The 20,806-nt window shown below is 40.2% G+C and overlaps 1 protein-coding gene across 2 annotated transcripts in view; it reads left to right on the top strand.

The window, feature by feature from the left end:
* The window catches only part of galnt17 (polypeptide N-acetylgalactosaminyltransferase 17), a 339,355-nt gene that overhangs the window by 202,988 nt on the left and 115,561 nt on the right, over positions 1–20,806 (top strand). For both annotated transcript variants that reach the window (XM_048557604.2, XM_048557607.2), the window contains exon 6: positions 17,791–17,908. In XM_048557604.2, the coding sequence (XP_048413561.2) occupies positions 17,791–17,908 (118 nt within the window). The remainder of the gene's footprint in view (positions 1–17,790; positions 17,909–20,806) is intronic.

Raw genomic sequence — 20,806 nt, 5'->3', positions numbered from 1 at the left:
AACGTAGCCCCTGGTTAACCCCAGAGTTAGAAGTGAGAACAATGTACAAAGGTTTGGCGTGCTTAGGAAAAGAGATGGATACGTCAAGGGAGCTAAGCTACAGAATGTGTGTTGTAATATCGAGAATTATTTTAACCTTGAGAGAGGATAAATTACTCTCCAGGATTGCTATAAACTATCAGGTCAAAATAATCAGATTATTCCATGAAGATATCAGAAAACAGAAGTGTCATACTAACCACAAGGGAGCTGTAACAAACCTTACATAAATTGAAAATATTCAAGTGGTTCAGAATCTGAGCAAGTGAGTGTAATGCTTTGTGACAGTGCAATATAGATGCCATGAAACGTAACTTGCACATCAACCTGGTAACGGCAAGAGACCCAGATAACAGACTAGGAATGGCATTCCTAGGTATCTTTAATCACAATTAAATGTGACGTGCTATAGAGTAAATCTATACTACAAACCAGTCCCTGTAATCAGGTATACAGCTTGGAAAGTACCAAGTTCAATGCAGTGAGACAACATCTTGACAGATTTAATTGTCCTTAAGAACACAATAATAAGTATTGAGCAAAAAAAAATGAGTAAAGCGTTCTGAAAAACTGTGCACCAAATTGAATAATGGCAAGAAAATAAAATTTGAAGAACCAATTGTAGTGTGTCGTGTGCCAAATTGCCCAGTCCAAACAATAACGGTGCAGTACAATTAATTGAAACGCTATTATTCAACACATACACAGGCTTTTGGTGTGAGATACTTGTAACACAAATGATAATGCTTGAGCTGCACTGATTTACATGTTAGCCTGTATGACCAGGAGTTACGATTACCTTCTAAAATGCAGAGTTGTTCTGCAATAACATTTCATTTTATTACAAAGCCAGCAAACTGGCAATTTCAGTTGCAAGTCATACTACCTATAAATAGGATCTTAATCCCAATGCTGTTAGTGCTGGTAATATTTAGGTGCTGCTGTAGTCTTGCCCTTTGCTGGTCTCTGAACATAAGTACGCATAAATTAGATTTATAGGAAGAAAGGTCAGCACAGAGCCATTGACAGGATGTGAGCTGTTAGAATTTGTTCCACTGACAGCTAACATCCTGTCAGCTGTTCAGATTTGTTAATTATTTGCCTCATGTGCAGCAGCTACTTCAAAAGTCATTAACCACCCCAGAAATCTTGCTGATGTGCAATGACTTTGTTCCTGTCTTTTTTTTGTCAGTCCTTTCTGTTTGGCTAATGATCTATATTGGGCTAACGCCGTCATCGGACCGAGATTGATTTTTCACCAAAGCAATATATTTTGCGTGTGAGACCTGAGGGAGCCTTAACATTTTTTTTAATGCATTGGGTTTGGGTGTCACTAAGAATTGAACTAACATAGACTTTGTCTTAATTTTTGAAAATATATAAATCCATACTTTGTTATAAAAATGGCGCTGAAGTGTGGCAGCTTGAACACTTTTCACTGTATCTTCTGTAAAAAAGTAGAAGTGAAAGTAAATTACTATTTGATTCTGTTGCCTGTAAAATAAATTTCAATACATAGCATCCACAGTTCACATTCTAAGAGCTTTTAGAAATGCACAGGTTAATCGACAATTTGTTAGATGCAAATTGTGTTGGTAAATTTAGTGAAGATCTTGAATTTCTACAATACAGCTTTCACTTTAAAACAATTGTTCAACATTCAATATTATCTCACGGATGCAAGCAGAATGTTTATGATTATCCTCACTAGCATACTTATTGGTGAATGCATTGATGTAAGACTGGTGCAAACAGCTAAACCAGCAGGGAATGAATCCAGCTTTTCAAGTCTACTGTGCTGTCAGCACTCTTTACTACATGCTGGTGGACAAGTGGGTAACACAGGAACAGTTCCTTTCATCTCTCTCACAAATTATGCAACGGGACTTCTGAGCAAAATTGGTACTTAAGTTGAGTTGTAGATTTGCTTGGTGAGCCGATGTGTTTGGTTGTAAACGTTGTGTCATCCTGCTAGATAACATCGTCAGTACACCTCCAGTGAAGCATCGGTGTTTGGTCCCGCTTGTTATTTATTTGCTCGGTTTGCTGGGGTGGTTGGCATTACTTCTGGTTCTGTTTTTCAGTGGTTTGTATATCAGGTTCAGCTGAATGTGTTGGTTGATGGAGTTCCAGTTGGAATGTCAGGCCTCCAGGAATTCCCTGGCGTGTCTCTGTTTGCCTTGTGCTATTATGAATGTGTTGTCCCAGTCGAATCTGTGTCTTTCTTTGTCCATGTGTAGTGAGAATTGGTCGTGTCTCTTGGTGGCCCGTTGGTGTTCGTATATCCTTATTGTCAGTTTTCTTCCAGTTTGGCCTGTGTAATGTTTCTCACAGTCCTTACATGGTACTTTGTATATTACATTAGTTTTACTGGTTGTGGGTATAGGATCCCTTACATTTGTCAGTAGCTGTTGCAGAGTGGTTGTTGTTTTTTGGGCTACCTTGACACTTAGGGGTCTGAGCTGTCTTGTGGTCATTTCTGATATGTCTCTGATGTACAGTAGGGTGACTAGTGTGTCTGGTCGTGTTGTGTCTTTTGTTGTGGTCTGTCACAGAGGTAATGGTGGATTGTGCTTTTTGGGTATTCATTCCTATAAAAACTCGGCATAAGTACTCCTATTCTGCTTTGCACAATTCCAGATTACTGCAGCGTTTTGTAGCCTATTTGAATAATGTCCTGATGCAGCTCCATTTATGGGTGCTGGGGTGGTTACTGATGTAATTAAGTATCTGGTCTGTATGTGTGCTTTTTCTATATATGCTAGTGTAGAGTTCCCCATTGTTCTTCCATTCTACCATTATGTCTAGGAAGGGTAGTTAGTTGTTGCACTCTTCTTCTTTTGCAAATTTTATTCTTGTGAAGATGGTGTTTATATGTCAGTGGGTTTCTTCTTGTCTTGTACTTTTGATAATCATGAAGGTGTCACCTAAATAGCGGACCCAGAGTTTGGGTTGCAAAGAGGGGAACATTGTTCATTCTAACCTTTGCATTACCGCTTCTGCAATCAGGCCTGATAAAGGGGGATCCCATTGGTGTTCCGTTGATTTGTTTGAATGTACGGTCATTGAAGATGAAGTACTTGAGACTCAGTTCAAACTAAGTAAAGTTTTTGAGTAGATTTGTAGCTCCCTGCCAGGCATGACAACATATTGACTAGCCAAAGAATTACATCAGAAACTGAAATACTAAGTTGACAACACTATCCACTCCACCCACTCTTCCCAAGAATTCCTAAACATCATCAAGGACATCAAGGATTGTGAGACATAGATCCAACAGTTTCAGGGTCATTTTCTTGTTCATGTTGTTGGTGTCATGGGGTGCCTGCCTTCCTGATTCGCCCAGCAGTGTGGCAATTGTCTCTTTGGCTAGGTTGATGTTTGTGGATGTAAAGTGTACTGTTGTGTTGAAAGGTATTATCTCGTCCTCTTCTGTTCTGGTGTCCTTGACAATGTTGAGGAATTCTTAGGAAGAGTGGATAGTGTGGGTAATATTGTCAACTAAGTAGTTCAGTTTCCATTGTAATTCTTCGGCTAGTCAATATTGTTGGCACACCTGGTAGTGAGCCAATGGGTCCAAGCTATAAATCTTCTCAAAAAATTTACTTAACTTGAACTAAGTCTCAAGTTCTATCTGTTCCCAGAAAATACATGGGCATCACATTCAACTAGAAGAAAACAGCGCACAAATATTTGAAACTTCCAAGCAGTCCAAAAGGCTTTAAGAGAAAGATGGTCAACTTTCAGGTATTGAACTAAGTCATGTCACGCTGCCTAAGTGGATATAGCAATGACACTTGGTGCCATGTCTCTCACCGCTGGGATTGCAGAACTGTGCATCAAGAAGTTATGATATGGTAAGGATGTAAACACACTGATCATCTCACTCCTTCCAAACCCACAATAGGCATCATATAACTCTTCATTCTTTTAAAGCAACATTTTTTGCAATCAATTCTTCACAATGCTATTTTTGTTTAAGGGAAGCTCCAAGTTACTGCAATGTCATTATGGCTACCAAACTCCCAATCACAGGAATTATTTACATGCACAATCCTAACCTGAATCCTTCGCTTTATACATCTTTAGACTGCCATATATTTTCTTAGCAAATGTTCAACTTCTTGCCGCATGCTTGGTTGCAGGGATCTTGCTGTGCATTTACCACAGACAGGCCAGAGGGATATTCTGCAGGATGAAAAGCCTCCCCCACTTCATGGAGAGGGCTGCACAGCTCCAAAAATTCAACTCGACAGTTGGGGATGGCAAGATGGACGGCAAATTACTGACACGAGGCTGCAAGCTGAGAATCTGCGCTTGTCACCATGTTGCTCTTGAGAATGAATTCTGACATAAATTTGATTGCTGCTTCTGCTACTTTCATGGGAATGAAATAGTCAGATACCTTTTCGTCTCTTTCAACTTTCAGAATCTTCTTGCGAGACGCTACCAAAAATTTAAGTATCCAGGAAAACTATGAGCAAGAATTGGGAAAGGTGGTGAGAAGTTGAAGCAAAGGCTATTTACAGCTGTTGACCATCCATTGATGTGTGATGAGGTTTAGTGAGAAACAGATAGGGCGAATTGTTCAAAACCAAGTTGTGTAGTTCAATCAGTGTGTAAAACACAACAGTAGCCATGAGAAATGCAGCAAAACTTTAGCTCCTAAATTAAAGCTTTCAAGGTCATTTAAAACAGGGATTTTATGATTTAATTGGACATTTCATGAGATCAGAATTCAAAGCTTTGTAAGCTTGGAGTTCTGCATTGATCTTTTGTACTGCACCTATTTTTCCTTACAGGGTCAAGTAGATGACAAATGGGGTTAATGGTGCTATAATTTCTCATATGACAGAGGGGGTGCAGAATGGGCAAGACACCGAAAGTCGCATTACTTCTACGTACATAGACATTTTACTTTCATTTTGATACAAATGTCAACCAGCTGGCTTAGAGATTCCCATCTGCTCAAAACAAAGCAAACACTGTTAGGATCTTTTACATAAGGCCCAGTATGTTTAATAATGTATTTCATCTCGAAAATTTCACTGAAAAATGTCATTATTAGCTGGCTTGCAAAAGGGCTGTGAATCACAATCTATATTCAGTGCAGCATTCCAGTTTTTTTTTAAGAAAAAGAAAAGACAAGAATATATCCTTATTATTCCTTGCCAGATCTGGCTGTCCTACTGCTATTAAAGGTCATCCAATTTCAATTTTTGTTTCAAGTACTACCGTCAGCATCTGACACTTAAAAGCTCCTGTGTGGTGAATTAGATCAGCTTGCTCAGAAGAGGAAGGTTGTTAAGTGCCGTTCTGAGGGCGTTGGATGATTTTCCTGGCCTTTGTAAAACTGGCTATAATCCAGAACCTCATTCAGGAATTTATATTGGAGCCCTAAGATGTCAAGAGGAAACCAATAACATTTTTAGGGCTCAACTTGGCAGATTGTGGGCTGTGTGTGCAATTTACCACCCAATATTTTTTAAAAAAGCAGTTTAACTGGCCTGGTTGAAAGAGCTGCTAACTGTGATTTGGGAAGAGTGTTGAGAAGTTGACCTTGGTTCCCCAGTGAAAAATTTTGGCACTGTTTGCGGTTGTTTGGTGAGTACTGGTTTGAATCATTTGATTCCAGTTATCAGATTGTTGAGCTTTTCCAGTTGAAATCAGCTGACACTGGTTTTGGTTGGTCAGCTATTGCAATTTGGAAACATTATTACTACTCAACTTCTTCAGGGCGATGAAAATGTTGTCACCGATTGTGTTTTGCTTAACTCGATTGAACCTAACTTATACAGAAAGAAATTAATGACCTCATCTCAAATGAATGAAGACCTTGTACATTTGCATAATGAAGCATTTGGTCATGAAAATCAATGAAGTAATTGAACAAGACATTGGCTGTCACTGTACGTTTCAAGCCTTTATTTGGAAAACAAAGCCACATTATATGTTACATAAACCATACAGCCTAATTCATCTCCAGGCACGGCACGTTTCTATCTCCTTCCCAAAATCCACAAACCTGCATGCCCTGGTCGACCCATTGTCTCAGCCTGCTCCTGCCCCACCGAACTCATCTCCACCTATCTGGACTCCATTTTCTCCCCTTTGGTCCAGGAACTCCCTACCTACGTCCGTGACACCACCCACGCCCTCCACCTCCTCCAGAACTTCCAATTCCCTGGCCCCCAACACCTCATTTTCACCGTGGACGTCCAGTCCCTAGACACCTGTATTCCGCATGCAGATGGCCTCAAGGCCCTCTGCTTCTTCCTGTCCCACAAGCCCGACCAGTCCCCCTCCACCGACACCCTCATCTGCCGAGCCGAACTCGTCCTCACCCTCAACAACTTCTCTTTCGATTGCTCCCTCTTCCTACAGACAAAGGGGGTGGCCATGGGCACCCGCATGGACCCCAGCTATGCCTGCCTCTTTGTAGGTTACGTGGAACAGTCCCTCTTCTGCACCTACACAGGCCCCAAACCCCACCTCTTCCTCCGTTACATTGATGACTGTATCAGCGCCGCCTCTTGCTCCCCAGAGGAGCTGGAACAGTTCATCCACTTCACCAACACCTTCCACCCCAACCTTCAATTCACCTGGGCCATCTCCAGCGCATCCCTCACCTTCCTGGACCTCTCAGTCTCCATCTCAGGCAACCAGCTTGTAACTGATGTCCATTTCAAGCCCACCGAATCCCACAGCTACCTAGAATATACCTCCTCCGACCCACCCTCCTGCAAAAATTCCATCCCCTATTCCCAATTCCTCCGCCTCCGCCGCATCTGCTCCTATGATGAGGCATTCCACTCCCGCACATCCCGGATGTCCAAGTTCTTCAAGGACCGCAACTTTCCCCCCACAGTGGTCGAGAACGCCCTTGACCGCGTCTCCCGCATTTCCTGCAACACATCCCTCACACCCCGCTCCCGCCACAACCGCCCAAAGAGGATCCCCCTCGTTCTCACACACCACCCCACCAATCTCCGGATACAACGCATCATCCTCCGACACTTCCGCCATCTACAATCCGACCCCACCACCAAAGACATTTTTCCATCCCCACCCCTGCCTGCTTTCCGGAGAGACCACTCTCTCCGTGACTCCCTTGTTTGCTCCACACTGCCCTCCAACCCCACCACACCCGGCACCTTCCCCTGCAACCGCAGGAAGTGCTACACTTGCCCCCACACCTCCTCCCTCGCCCCCATCCCAGGCCCCAAGATGACTTTCCATATTAAGCAGAGGTTCACCTGTACATCTGCCAATGTGGTATACTGTATCAATTGTACCCGGTGTGGCTTCCTCTACATTGGGGAAACCAAGCGGAGGCTTGGGGACCGCTTTGCAGAACACCTCCGCTCGGTTCACAATAAACAACTGCACCTCCCAGTCGCGAACTGTTTCAACTCCCCCTCCCATTCTTTAGATGACATGTCCATCATGGGCCTCCTGCAGTGCCACAATGATGCCACCCAAAGGTTGCAGGAACAGCAACTCACATTCCGCTTGGGAACCCTGCAGCCCAATGGTATCAATGTGGACTTCACCAGCTTCAAAATCTCCCCTTCCTCCACTGCCTCTCAAAACCAGCCCAGTTCATCCCCTCCCTCCACTGCACCACACAACCAGCCCAGCTCTTCGCCTCCCCCCACTGCATCCCAAAACCAGCCCAGTCTGTCTCTGCCTCCCTAACCTGTTCTTCCTCTCACCCATCCCTTCCTCCCACCCCAAGCCGCACCTCCATTTCCTACCTACCAACCTCATCCCACCTCCTTGACCTGTCCGTCTTCCCCGGACTGACCTATCCCCTCCCTACCTCCCCACCTATACTTTCCTCTCCACCTATCTTCTTTTCGCTCCATCTTCGGTCCGCCTCCCCCTCTCTCCCTATTTATTCCAGAACCCTCACCCCATCCCCCTCTCTGATGAAGGGTCTAGGCCCGAAACGTCAGCTTTTGTGCTCCTGAGATGCTGCTTGGCCTGCTGTGTTCATTCAGCTTCACATTTTATTATCTCATCTCCAGGAAACATTGTTTCTTATTGAAGCCATGGAGATATAGGGCAAGATCTTACAAAGGCCTGAATGAAATGGGCAATGGAGAGAAATTTAGCAGAATTGTACTGAAATTCCAATGAGGCCTATCTCGACATTAGGAGCAACTTGCTGCATCTTCTAATTAATTTCCGGCCTTCAAGGCAAGATTATCATTCAGAAGTACTGAGTTGCTTATGAAGGAATGTGGGTTAGAAAGTGATGAAAAAGGGGTGGGGGAGCTGCATTTCTGATAAAGAAATATCCTACAGCTGTACAGAGGGGGGATACATCAGAGAATTCATGTAGCAAGGGAATTTGGGTCGAACTGAGGAATAGGAAAGGTGAAATCACAATGCTGGGGGTATACTACATGTGTCCCAACATGCAGCAGGAGGTAGAGGAGAGAATATGTAGGCAGATTTTGGAAAGATGTAAAAACAGCAAGGTTGTTGTGGTGGGTGATTTTAACATCCCCTATAATGATTGGGACTCATTTCATGCTAGGGACTTAAATGGGGCAGAATTTGTAAAGACCATTCTGGGGGGATTCTTGACACAATATGTAAACAGTCCAACCAGGGAAAGAGTTATACTGGACCTGGTTTTGGGAAATGAGCGCGGCAAGTGAGTGAAGTTTCAATGGGGGAGCATTTTGGGGCTAGTGACCATAATACTGTGAGTTTTAACATTCTCACGGATAGGAATAGCAACAATCCTCAGGTGAAGGCATTAAACTGGGGGAAGGTGAACTAAAAAATATGAGGCAAAAACTGGAGAATGTTGATTAGGGGTAGCTGTTTGAGGGTAAATCCACATCGGACATGTGGGAATGTTCCTAATGGCAGTTGATGAGAGTTCAGGAGTGGCACATTCCTGCAAGAATGAAGGATATGTATGACAAGTTATATGAACCTTGGATGACGAGGGATGTTATGACCGTGGTCAGATAGAGAAAGAAAGCATATGTAAGGTCTAGGAAGATGGGAACTGGCAAAGCCCTTGAAGTATATGAAAAAAATAGAAAATAACTTAAACAAGGAATTAGAAGGGGCAAAAGGGGTCATGAAAGTCATTAGCAAACAGGGTTAAGGAGAATCCCAAGGTTTTTTATGCATAAATAAAAAGCAAGAGGGTAGCCAGGGAAAGGGTTGGCTCACTCAAGGACAAAAGAGGGAATATATATGTGTTGCCATAAGAGGTAAGTGAGGTCCTAAATGAATACATTGTGTTCGGAGTTTGAGTGAAGATTTGTAGCTCAGGTGGTGGTTATAAATGTTGGTGTGCTCACCAAGCTGGGAGGCTTGATAGCTGACATTTTGACCCCATACTAGGTGACATCCTCAGTGCTACTTTGCGCCCATATTCTCCAAAAAGAAGGAATTGGTGGAGGATGTTCTCAGGGAAAGGAGTGTCAACTTTCTAAACCAAGTTGTTATTAAAAGGAAGAGGTAATATGCATCTTAAAAACGTATTAAGATAGATAAGCCCCCAGGTCCTGATGGGATCTGTCCCGGAATATTGAGGGACACAAGAGAACCTATTGTTGGAGCATTGACAGACATCTTTGTATCTTCTTTGGACACAGGTGAAGTCCCAGAGGACTGGAGAATAGCCAATGTTGACATTGTTTAAGAAGAGTAGCAAGGATAATCCTGGAAATTATAGACCTGTGAACCTTACATCAGTCATAGGTAAATTATGGGAACAAATTCTCAGGGATAAGATCTACATTCATTTAGAAACAAATAGATTTACTAGTGACAGTTTGGTTTTGTGCAGTGGACGCTGTGCCTGACCAATCTAACACCTACATGATGATGTTCTGACCTTATACAATGTAGAGTCTGAACGAAAATCTATTTTGGCACAAATGTGGAGCAGCTTCTTTGCCCATTGTTGATAGATTACAAATGAATTGGCCACATAAAATGAAACAATAGTAGCATTTAAAATTTAGATTATGGAATGGTTGCAGTTTTATTAAATCAGGAATAGAAGTAGGTTATTGTGTGGTAAATTATTCATGACGGTGTGTAAAAAAAGCACAGTGTGTTGTTGTAAAGGATGATTATTGACTGAGGCTTTTATTACAGGGTAGCCCCTGAGAAAAGAAGTCGTACTTAAAATGTTAACTCTGTTTGTCTCTTCACTGATGCTGCCAGACCGGCTGAGCTTCTCCAATATTTTCTGTGTTCTGTCCAGTTAGGTTATTTCAGGTCATGTGTGTGTTGACAGATCGACTGACCTCAAGGTGTATGATAACAGTACAGCAATGCTTTTAGATAATTTTTTTCATAAATTCTGTCAAAAAGAATTAAAGATCAATTATATTCTGCATATTCTACTCCTGGCTTAAAATGATTCATCTTTAATCTTCTTTAGATACATATCTGTTTCATCTTGTTTGCTGATTTTGTCATTGTGTATCGGACTCAGACCATTAACTTAAAATGATTCCCTCCTTCAAAAGCATGTGGATTTGACTAACTTAAATTCAGTTTGCATAAACAGCCAACCCACAAGCAGCTTGCTCACCCCAGGGATTACCATCTTGTTGCAAGTATTTATATCTCATCACTATGAGTCAGTATTCAATCAACATAGCAAATACAGGACAACCAATATTTTCAAAGTCAAATGCACTGGTCTCTGAATTGTATTGGGATATTGTTACATTTTGGTAGCTGCAGTTTAGAAATACCATCGGTATGGATTAGAATCTGAATTGCTCAAGTAATAATATAGCACGTAGATAATTTCTAAAATGTTCAGAGATGTTGTTATACACCTCTGAGTAGGTAGGATATGAAGCTAGGCTTCTGGCCCGGAGATAGGGACTCTATCGCTGCATCACAAGAAACTAACTAGGGTGTCTCAGATATTGCAACAATTTCTACTCAAAAGTTGGTTGATGGATAGGATCAACCTTTAATTTGCCTCTACCTCGGTGACTGCTCTTTGCAACTATTTGCAGATGACCTGGAACTGCTGAATTGTAGAATCTGTCGACCACAGACGCCTATAGGTTATAACAGCTGCTCATAACCAAAGAGTTAACATGTTTAAACAATGTTTGAAGTTCAGCATTAGCTAACGTGAAGACGTCACAGTTAAATCTGTGATGTGTGTTAGTAGGTTCAGCTAAGTTGATCTTCTAATGTTTAAGCTTGTCTTCAACCTCACGGTTTGAGTGAGCATATCTGTTGCTAACTTCTGCAGGTATGGTCCATCCTGGATATCAGGAACAGCAGTGTGGTGTGCTTTGGGGATATCTTTTGCAAGTTGTACCACTCAACTTCAGTAGGAATTTCTTACAGTGCTATTCTATTGGCTGAATCTGGTGGGAGTAAGGGGAATCCTCAGCGAGGTCTTTGATATGTTCCTTCTTGCTTCTGTATTGTCACCATTGAAGAGTCACCATTCCCATTGCAACATGCTCCTACCTTCTTATAAGTTGTGTGTTGCTTTCAGAAAACTAAAGAAGACCATATCTCATCGAGATTTTGAGTTGATCTGATTGAAATATCTCCAATGAGGCAGGCTTCCTTTGACCAAGTCACCCTTTATTTACCTATGAAGAGTCATTGACACTGATCCAGCTCCCTCAGAGTCAGCTCACAGAGTGAACCAGATGTCTGACGCTCCTGTACTTATCAGTCAACCAGGGTTCCCTGATTGAATCAGATTAACAGCCCCAATTGGAGAACTCATATTCTATGAGGTCTACCTGGCTGACCTCGTTACAATCACTAACTACACTGATAGATCTCCCATAACTTGCATCTTCATTGTGAATCCGTGAGTATAGAGACTAGTTATCTGTGGAAATACTCCAAGCACAGCTCCACCTACAATCCAGGTTTTAGTGTTTTGGAGGATCGCTTTGATAAAGATTTCTTATTTGTTCCTCTTCAACTCTCAGGGTTACTAAACATTCGTACTAAACTTTTGCGCATTGCGCTTTGTTATTTTTCATTACTTGGAAGACATGATCCATAATTCCTCTACTTGCTGTCAGGTTTGACAAGTCTTCTTTTCCTGGATCAGCATTTAAATTCTTGGGTATGGAAAGTCAAACAGAAAAAGTACCAAAGTATTTATTTAAATTCAGAACATAAAAACTGGAGCAAATCTTTATAATCCTTTTAAGCCTGTTCCACTATTCAATTACTTCTTTGTTTTTAATTCATTCACAGGATGTGGGTGTTACTGGCTAGGCCAGCATTTATTGCCCAGGAGGAATTCAGAGTCAGCCACATTGCTATGGATCTAGAATAGCATTTAGGCCAGGAACTTCATTTCCTAAAGGTCATTGGTTAACCAAATAGGCTTTTCCTGACAATCAGCAATGGCCTCATGGTCATCATTAGACTCTTAACTTATGAATGATTTTTTTATTAACTTCAAATTCCACTGCCTACCATAGCAGGATTTGAACCTAGGTGAACAGAATATTATCTGGGTCTCTGGATTAACAGTCCAGAATTAATACCACTCGGCCATCACCCCCTTCCTCGTCCTGCTTCCTGTTCAAGATCCATGAACTGGAACAGCTTAGATGAAATGGTGGATTGTTAGGTAATAAAATAGCAAACTTTTGAACAATGCTTTTATAAAAGTCTCTATTTCTATGATGATTTATAAGTTGATTTGTAACACACAAACTTTAATAATTATACGAGACAACAAGGTGTAGAGCTGGATGAACACAGCAGGCCAAGCAGCATCAGAGGAGCAGGAAAGCTGATGTTTCGGGCCTGAAACGTGAGCTTTCCTGCTCCTCTGATGCTGCTTGGCCTGCTGTGTTCATACAGCTCTACACCTTGTTGTCTCAGATTCTCCAGTATCTGCAGTTCCTACTATCTCTCTTAATAATTATATATTGAGCATTACTATGTTGATTTGTTTTTTATTTGGGATCTGAGTCACGTTAATTTTTAAGCACTGGAAAATCATCTGGGAAGTGGTGTGGTTGAGGCTTTTGTAATGGGTCCAGGAAAATAAGGGGTCATTCACATAATCATTGGAAACAGGTAGAGTAGGTAGAAATAACTTATTCATTGAGGAGTTTTTTTTATATTCATTCACGGGATGAGGATGTCACTGACTAGACTAGGATTTATTGCCCATCCCAGAGGGCAGTTAAGAGTAAACTGCATTGCTGTGGGTCTGGAGTCACATGTAATCCAGAACAAGTAAGGATGGCATTTTCCTTCTCTAAAACGTATTAGTGAGGCAGATGGATTTATCCGACAATTGTGTAGGACCCATAGTGTGGGACCCTGTGTCTTCAGCTCTCTAGGGACACGAGATCTCAAAGTAGATTGGGCTTTAAAGCATTAAATATGATAACCGTCTGTTGTACCTCAAGTTAATCTCCCCATCATTTGTTTTAAAAAAGTCAATGTTGTTACTTGAGAAAGACAGCATTAAATTTTAAAACATAGGAAGAGAATGGAATTTGGTTAGGTACTGTTTTGTGATGAAAAACACTGGGTTGGATGTATTAGAATAAGTGAACAGATAGTCTACTGTGACATTCTCAAGTCTAGACTTAGCAATTGTTTTTCCAACCCCTTGGTTAAGTCAATCAGTCAGGAGGCAGAAACTATCCCATTATCCATAACACAACTGAAAGGCTCACTTGACAAATTCTAGATATCGTGATATTGGAATCTTGAGGTTACTACTCCAGTTCTAGAGTTGTAGCTTGTGGCATCTATCATTCCACAGTGCAGCATATTGGATCATTACTGAAGAAAATCCTTGAAGTGGTCTTTGTCAAAAATGGAACAATACTGACAAACTGATATTTTCACGTATCTTGACGTAACTGCTAAGCAGTAAAACAAGAAATGTCAGAAAGTTCTAAGATGTGCTAGACAATATAATAATAGCATTATGCCCATAAGCAAAATGGCAGCAAAATGGCACATGTTCATGTTTCATCTTTGCCAGTATATTTAGCAATTCCACAGTGCTTACTGAGTTCAGCTGGAGACAATCCAATGTTGGTGGTACATTAGTGATAACATTAGAGGCATGTACACACAGTAGGCAAAGAATAACCAGTCTCTACCATTCATATAACATCCAGAGGAAAAGTAATTTCCAGCAATTAAGTAGTTTCTGTAATTTACTTCAAGATATCAAGTTATGCTCTTTAAAAATTGACCTTTGGGAATTCAGCAAGCGATTTTTTTTCACTTGGAGCAGCTAAATTTTCCCCTTTTTGCTCAGAGATTTTTTTTGTGAAATGCCACATTTTGCTTAAGTGCTGAAGAATACGATTTCAGACAGGCAGGGAGAGACTTTGTCAAAAATCTTATCTAATTTCATGACTTTTTTGCCCCATATCACATGTTCCATGTCCTGTACTATTTTGAAAATTGTACTAAGACCACCTGGATCTGTTGATTCCTCAGTGACATTTATGGAATTTTTACAGCACAAAAGTAAGGCATTTGGCCCATCATGTTTACATTGGCTCCTCAAATGAACAATTCACCCAGCATCATTCCCCTTCATCCTCCCCCAACCGTGCAGGTTTTTCCTTTTCAGATAAGATCACAGAATCCCTACAGTGTGGAAACATGCCCTTCGGCCCAACAAGTCCGCACCGACCCTCAAAGCATCCCACCCAGACACATCCCTTATTTCCCACCTAAGCTACATATCCCTGAACACTACGGGCAATTCAGCATGGCCAATCCACTTAGCCTGCACATCTTTGGACTGTGGGACGAAACCAGAACACCTGGAGGAAACCCACACAGACACAGCGAGAACGTGCAAACTCGCCATACAGACAGTTGCCCAAGGGTGAAATTGAACCTGGGTCCCTAGTGCTGTGAGGCAGCAGTGCTAACCACTGAGCCAAGATGCTGCCCTAAACTGTCAAACTTTCTGTTGAAAGCCTCAACTGAAGCTGCCTCTATCATATTTTCAGGTACTCCAAATCCTAACCACTTGATACATTAATAAGAATTTCCTGAAGTCGCTTTTGCTTCTTTTACGAATTACATTAATTCTATCCATTTTCATTCTCAATGCTTTCATGAACGGGTTGCACCCTATTCTCTCCGTCCAGATCCCTCACAATTTGAAAACCACTGTCAAGTCTCCTGTAGGCCTTCTTTTTCTAAGGAAAACAGTAATCTATCTTCATTACTAAGTTTCTCATCTCATGAACCATTCTCATGTATCTTTTCTGCACAATCTCTAATGCTTGAAAGAAAGTTCAGAGCAAGAATATAAAAAAGACTTTTACTAGTGTTGTTAGGGCATTAAACGTAAAAATCATAGAAGCATTAAGTTGATAGGATGTGAAATGGATGTCCAAGCCAAACTTTATTCAGTTAACATTGGAGCTTAAGTTTCTCAACAGCACTTAATAGTTGGCCATTCATGTAATTTGTGTATTGAATGGAATGGAATGAATCCTTCCTCAGAAATCCATTGATTTGTTGCAAATTCTTTTGAAAGATGAACCTCCATCCAATGACAATTATAATAAATAAGTAATCTGTATCAATGTTTTCACCAGACAATCCATAATTTATACTCTTGACATCTTGCATGAAAACCTAGTAGTAATTATCTTTAGCTTGTGGTAGATTGGGATCAGCATGAAAGATTCTGGCAAATAATCTACCATTGACAAAACTGCAATGTTTTTGTCGCAGAGAGCTGTAGAAGGATGCTGGAAATGGGGAAATGCTGAGGAAATGAGAAGCTTCTGTGTCCCTTGCTCTTGTTGCACTTCCTCCTTACTTTCAGACCGACTTCTCTCCATCATAATGTAATTCGTATTACTTGAATGAAAATGTCAAGGCTGCTCAGTAGGACACCATTGCCAATCTCACCGCTCAGTTTGAACAAAATCTCCGGATTAAACTTGTCAAAAACCTTAAAGATCCTGAATATTGCCATTGAAACCCTTTATAAGTCTCTTCTTCTCACATGATAATATGCAACTCCTGTAGTTGTTTTTTCACTGGATAACAGGAGTTAAGTGGGAGCTGTTTGATGCGCTCTTGAAGTTCCATAACTTTCTTGCATAATATGGCAACAAATGTTACACACACTATTCCAAGTAAGGATGATTAAATACCTTATTCATCGCATCCTGTGATTTGAGTTCTGTTCAACTCACTGTGCAACTCAATATCCTATTAGCCTTACTTATCATGTGGTGCAGATGTTTCAGTTATTGTTTCCGAAACACCCACAATCTTCACTTGACCTGTAGCCTACAGACATTAGTTTAGAGTTCCAATATTTAATTTTCTTCGCAGGTCATTTTCCTTTACACTGCTTACAGCAAATGAAATTTTCCACATTTGAGTCCAAAACCCAATCTGTTTAGATCATGTTGCATCTGATCAAAATGTTCCTCATTGATAGTTTATGCAGTATTTCCACTTTATATTAATTGATTACAACTTGAAAACAAGGTCTCAGCACTGATGCTTATGCTTTTCATAGCCAATTTCCGTCACTTCAACAGAGCTCCATTGTAATTACTCCGTATACTTAATTTCAACCAGCTGCTAATCCACTTCATCAGAACATAGGACCATTTGATGCTGAAGCAGCAGTAAACCAGTCAGCCCAATGAATTTACTCTGCTATTTAATGAGATCATGGTTAATCTGGTAACCCTTAACTCCACTTTCCTGCCTTTTTCCCATCCCCTTGATCCCCTTACTGATTAAAAACTGTTTATCTCAGCCTTGGAAATGTTTAATGACCCAGCCTTGACAGTTCTCTGCAGTAAAGAATTCCACAGATTCCCTAAACTCTAAGGAAAATAAATCTTCCTCATTTCTGCCTTAAATGAGTGATGTCTAAGGTGAAAAAATTTTCAGCAACTAACTTGTCGGGTCACCGGTCATTCTTTTAAACTCTAAAGAGTACAAGCTTAACCTATTCAATCTCTCCTGCTATGAAAATCCATTCATCCCTGGGATCAAACAAGTGTACCTTCTCTGGGCCATTTTCATTGTCAGCATATCTTCCCTTAGGTAAGTGAACAAAAACTGTTCACAATTTTTTAGATGTGGTCTAGTTAGTTTTTCTTGCACAGTTTTAGCAAAATTTCCTTACTTTTATACTCTATTCCCTGTGAAATAAAGCCCAATATTCCATTTGTCTCCCCTACTACCTGTTGACCTTGTATGCTTTTTATGATTTATTCATGGGGAATATCCTTCTTGCCACAGCTTTCTGCAGCCTTTCTCCTTTTACATGCTATTCCTCCCGCTAAAGGTCATAACCTCACATTTTCTCATACTGTAGTCATTGTGCAAGGTTGATGCCCACACATTTAATTTGTCTATTTCCATTTGCAGACTCTTTGTGTCATCCTCATGACTTGACTTCTCAAATATTTTTGTGTTGTCTGTGAACTTCACCAACAACGCACCCCCCCGTTTTTCTAACCTTCTCTACAGTAATATACTAAAGCCCCTACTGAATTTAAGCCATGAAATTCTCTTCATTCCTGATATTTTCTCAAAAAGGTTAGTCAGCATTAACTTTCACCCAGATTGTCTTACTGACTTGCTCTGGTGATTCCATGTTCCTCTGTTTCACTCGACCCTTCTATTGGAAATCCTCCATCCTCTTAAGGGAATTGTTAGGCTGTACTTTCTTTACAAGCATTTCTGCCCTTTTCAAATAATATTATACCTCTTTTTCTTTTTCAGGACACCCGCCATGATCGGATGTTCATTTGTGGTGAATAGATTGTTCTTTGGTGAGATTGGCCTGCTGGACCCTGGAATGGATGTTTATGGAGGAGAAAACATAGAACTAGGGATTAAGGTTTGTTGATAACCTCTTCAGAAATTGTTGTTTCAGAATATTGTATGTTTGGACCTCACCAAAGTTCATCATAGTGAAAAATACATCATGTAGAATTGCTGCTAATATCCTCTTTCTTGGTAGGAAATCTGCAGATCCTGGTTGCTCAAATATGTGTAAAGAAAAGTCATTTGGTGGTCTTATCAGAAGAGACACTTACCTTAAATACAATATTGTTTATTGCAAGTAGCAGACAAGAACTAGTTACATTGGCACAACAGACATTGTCACTTAATATGAAGGACACCTCTTGTTAGGTCTTATTACTTTGAAATACAAAGCTATTCTCCTGCCTGTATTAACATTACATCATCACAATGGATGGTGCTTCATGCAATCCTCAGCATTAACCATTTCAGACCTTTACACCCTTATTCCAACAATGGACTGTGAAGAAAGTTAACTTTTTTCAATGTAGCCTGTAATCTGACTTGGGCTTACCCAACTGAAAAGCTCAATGTCTATTGACAAGGATAACTTAGCTCTGTATCTTGCAAGCTTCGTAAAATTTCATCTTGCTGTTGAAATTCATGAGTTACCAATGGCTGTTGGTCACAAGCATAAAAATTCAGAATATTCAACCACAGAAATGTGTCATATTGCTTATGCAGTTAGTGCTGGTCATTTATACACTAAGAGTCACCCAGTACAATGAAACTTTCTTGCTCACTTCCCAAATCTTTTAGAATATTTCTTTTACCTCGTTCTAATTTCCCTTTAGAATAATGTATCAATTCTTTCCACAATGGTTTAAGACAGATTTCCACCATTTAACCCATCCTGTGTTTAAAGCTGTATTACTGTCTTACCAGACAATGAAACAACCTAACAGTACTTAGTTCTTCATAATTCTTGACAAATTTGAAGTATCTTTCAAGTCACTCTTTGCCTCTTCTGATCCAGTGAACAGAAACCTTGGTTTTCAGATCTTCAAAATTGAACTCCTTATCTCTATGAATCTCAATTATCACTTCCATTATTGTTACAACCTGTCATAATGGAGTGCCAAAAACTGTATGCAAAATTTCAGCTGTGGCCTAACTGTTATGTACCAGCTTACAGACATCTCCACGTTTTTATCTGTGTATTGACAGCCTCCAAATACAGAAGCTAAGGGTAAGTATTTCACTTTTATAGCATTACTTACACACACTACCGCAGGGAAAGCTGGGCAACATTTTTGAATGAGGAAAGCTGTGCAGGTCATGTAGGTAATGAGCCAGAAGAAATGGACATGAGTCTGCACATGCACTACATGAACAAATTTCTCCCCAAAGACTCCATTTGCATTGGGACAGACTTATATTAATACATCTACTGTCATCTTTACTGACCTATGTAGTTGGACACCAAAACCCTTCAACTCTAGTTTAAATTTGACTATTTAATATAGCTGACTCCTCCCGAATCATGCACACAAAATATATTCTTTTAATATCATGTATATAAACAAAAAGATGATAGATCACAAAATATTTATGACCTGGTGACCCTGAAAGTTTTATTTGATTTATTTCCCTATTCACAGTGTAACTTTATAAAATGTAAAGCTGTTGTGCCTTCATCTGTTTAAAGATCGTATGCAAAATAAATACTTCTGAGCCTTCTATCCTAGTTTTGTAAAGCAGATCCTTAAATTACTAATTACATTGATTTCCACAATATCAGAATGATAAACCCCTCGTCTTCAGATACAGTACATCATTGCTGTGAGGTCAAACCCAATCAATCTCATTGTCAAGCATATTAGTCAAATAATCTAGGATTTTCTTATATCTATGAGGCAACAGCCTTTTATACATTACAGATGATAACACAGAATTTTGCCTTGGGGACGTCAGTTGATGAATATTTAATGCTTTCTAATGGACAACCTCTGCTAATTCTGCTGATGACCTAAAATTCTGAATTAATAGATTAATATCTTCCTAAAATATTGGATAACTTTCATTATCAAAAAGTGTTAAATATTTATCTATTATTTTTACCAATGTTCTCTTCTGGTTTATTTTGAGTAGTCTGGAGTATGAATGAAATAGCTTTAGCAATTGTCTATTTTACATCCTTCTAATGCATCCCATGCAGATATGATGTAACACAGTTTGTGAGTCTGACCAAGTCAGTTGTGGATGGAATGTGTTATCTTTTAACTTAATTCGAAAGATAATCAATATGTGTAATTTATCGTGCTTTATTAACAAATGAATCACTTCTGAGGTTGGGTACTTTATGGAATATTGCTAATTGTCATTCAGTTGATGAGGAAGTAGTGCTTATGTTTTCCTGCTTATGTTTCCAATCGTAAGTGCTTAAAGATTTGTGAGTTCAATGGTGCTGCGAAGGTGAGATAGTGTGCACGTTTTAAGTGTGAGTGGATTTCAAACTTTCTCTCCCTGGATGATTTCCAGATTGTCCCGCTCAGCTGCAGTCTGTCTTACAGAAGATTACCTTAGACAACAAGTGACTTGAGATTCCAAAGTCACACGGAAGACCGAAGACTTTGACCCCTTTATGATAACTGACTGTCAGTGTCTGAGTGAAAATCAAGTGGCTACAAAATGCTCTCACTGTTCAGATGTTGGAATAGAATAAATCAGCACAAAGCATCTCAGATTAGGGGTCATTTTGTGAAATCAGCCTTTATTAATCTGAACCTGAAGTACTCCTTGAAAGAGCAGAGTATATTATCTGCACTGCTATTTGCTGCTTAGTACGTAAAAACACATTGATGATGGGTGGAAAGCAGTATCTGCATATATTGTGGGCTCTTTCATGATGTTTGTCCAAAACATCAGTCTTATAATTGATCTTCTTCTGTCAAAGAGAAACAAGAGCTCAGTAAATGTGACTGATGTGAAC

The sequence above is a fragment of the Stegostoma tigrinum genome, chromosome 27 (assembly GCF_030684315.1).
Source record: "Stegostoma tigrinum isolate sSteTig4 chromosome 27, sSteTig4.hap1, whole genome shotgun sequence".
Lineage (NCBI taxonomy): Eukaryota > Metazoa > Chordata > Chondrichthyes > Orectolobiformes > Stegostomatidae > Stegostoma > Stegostoma tigrinum.
This window is presented reverse-complemented; position numbering and strand designations above follow the sequence as displayed.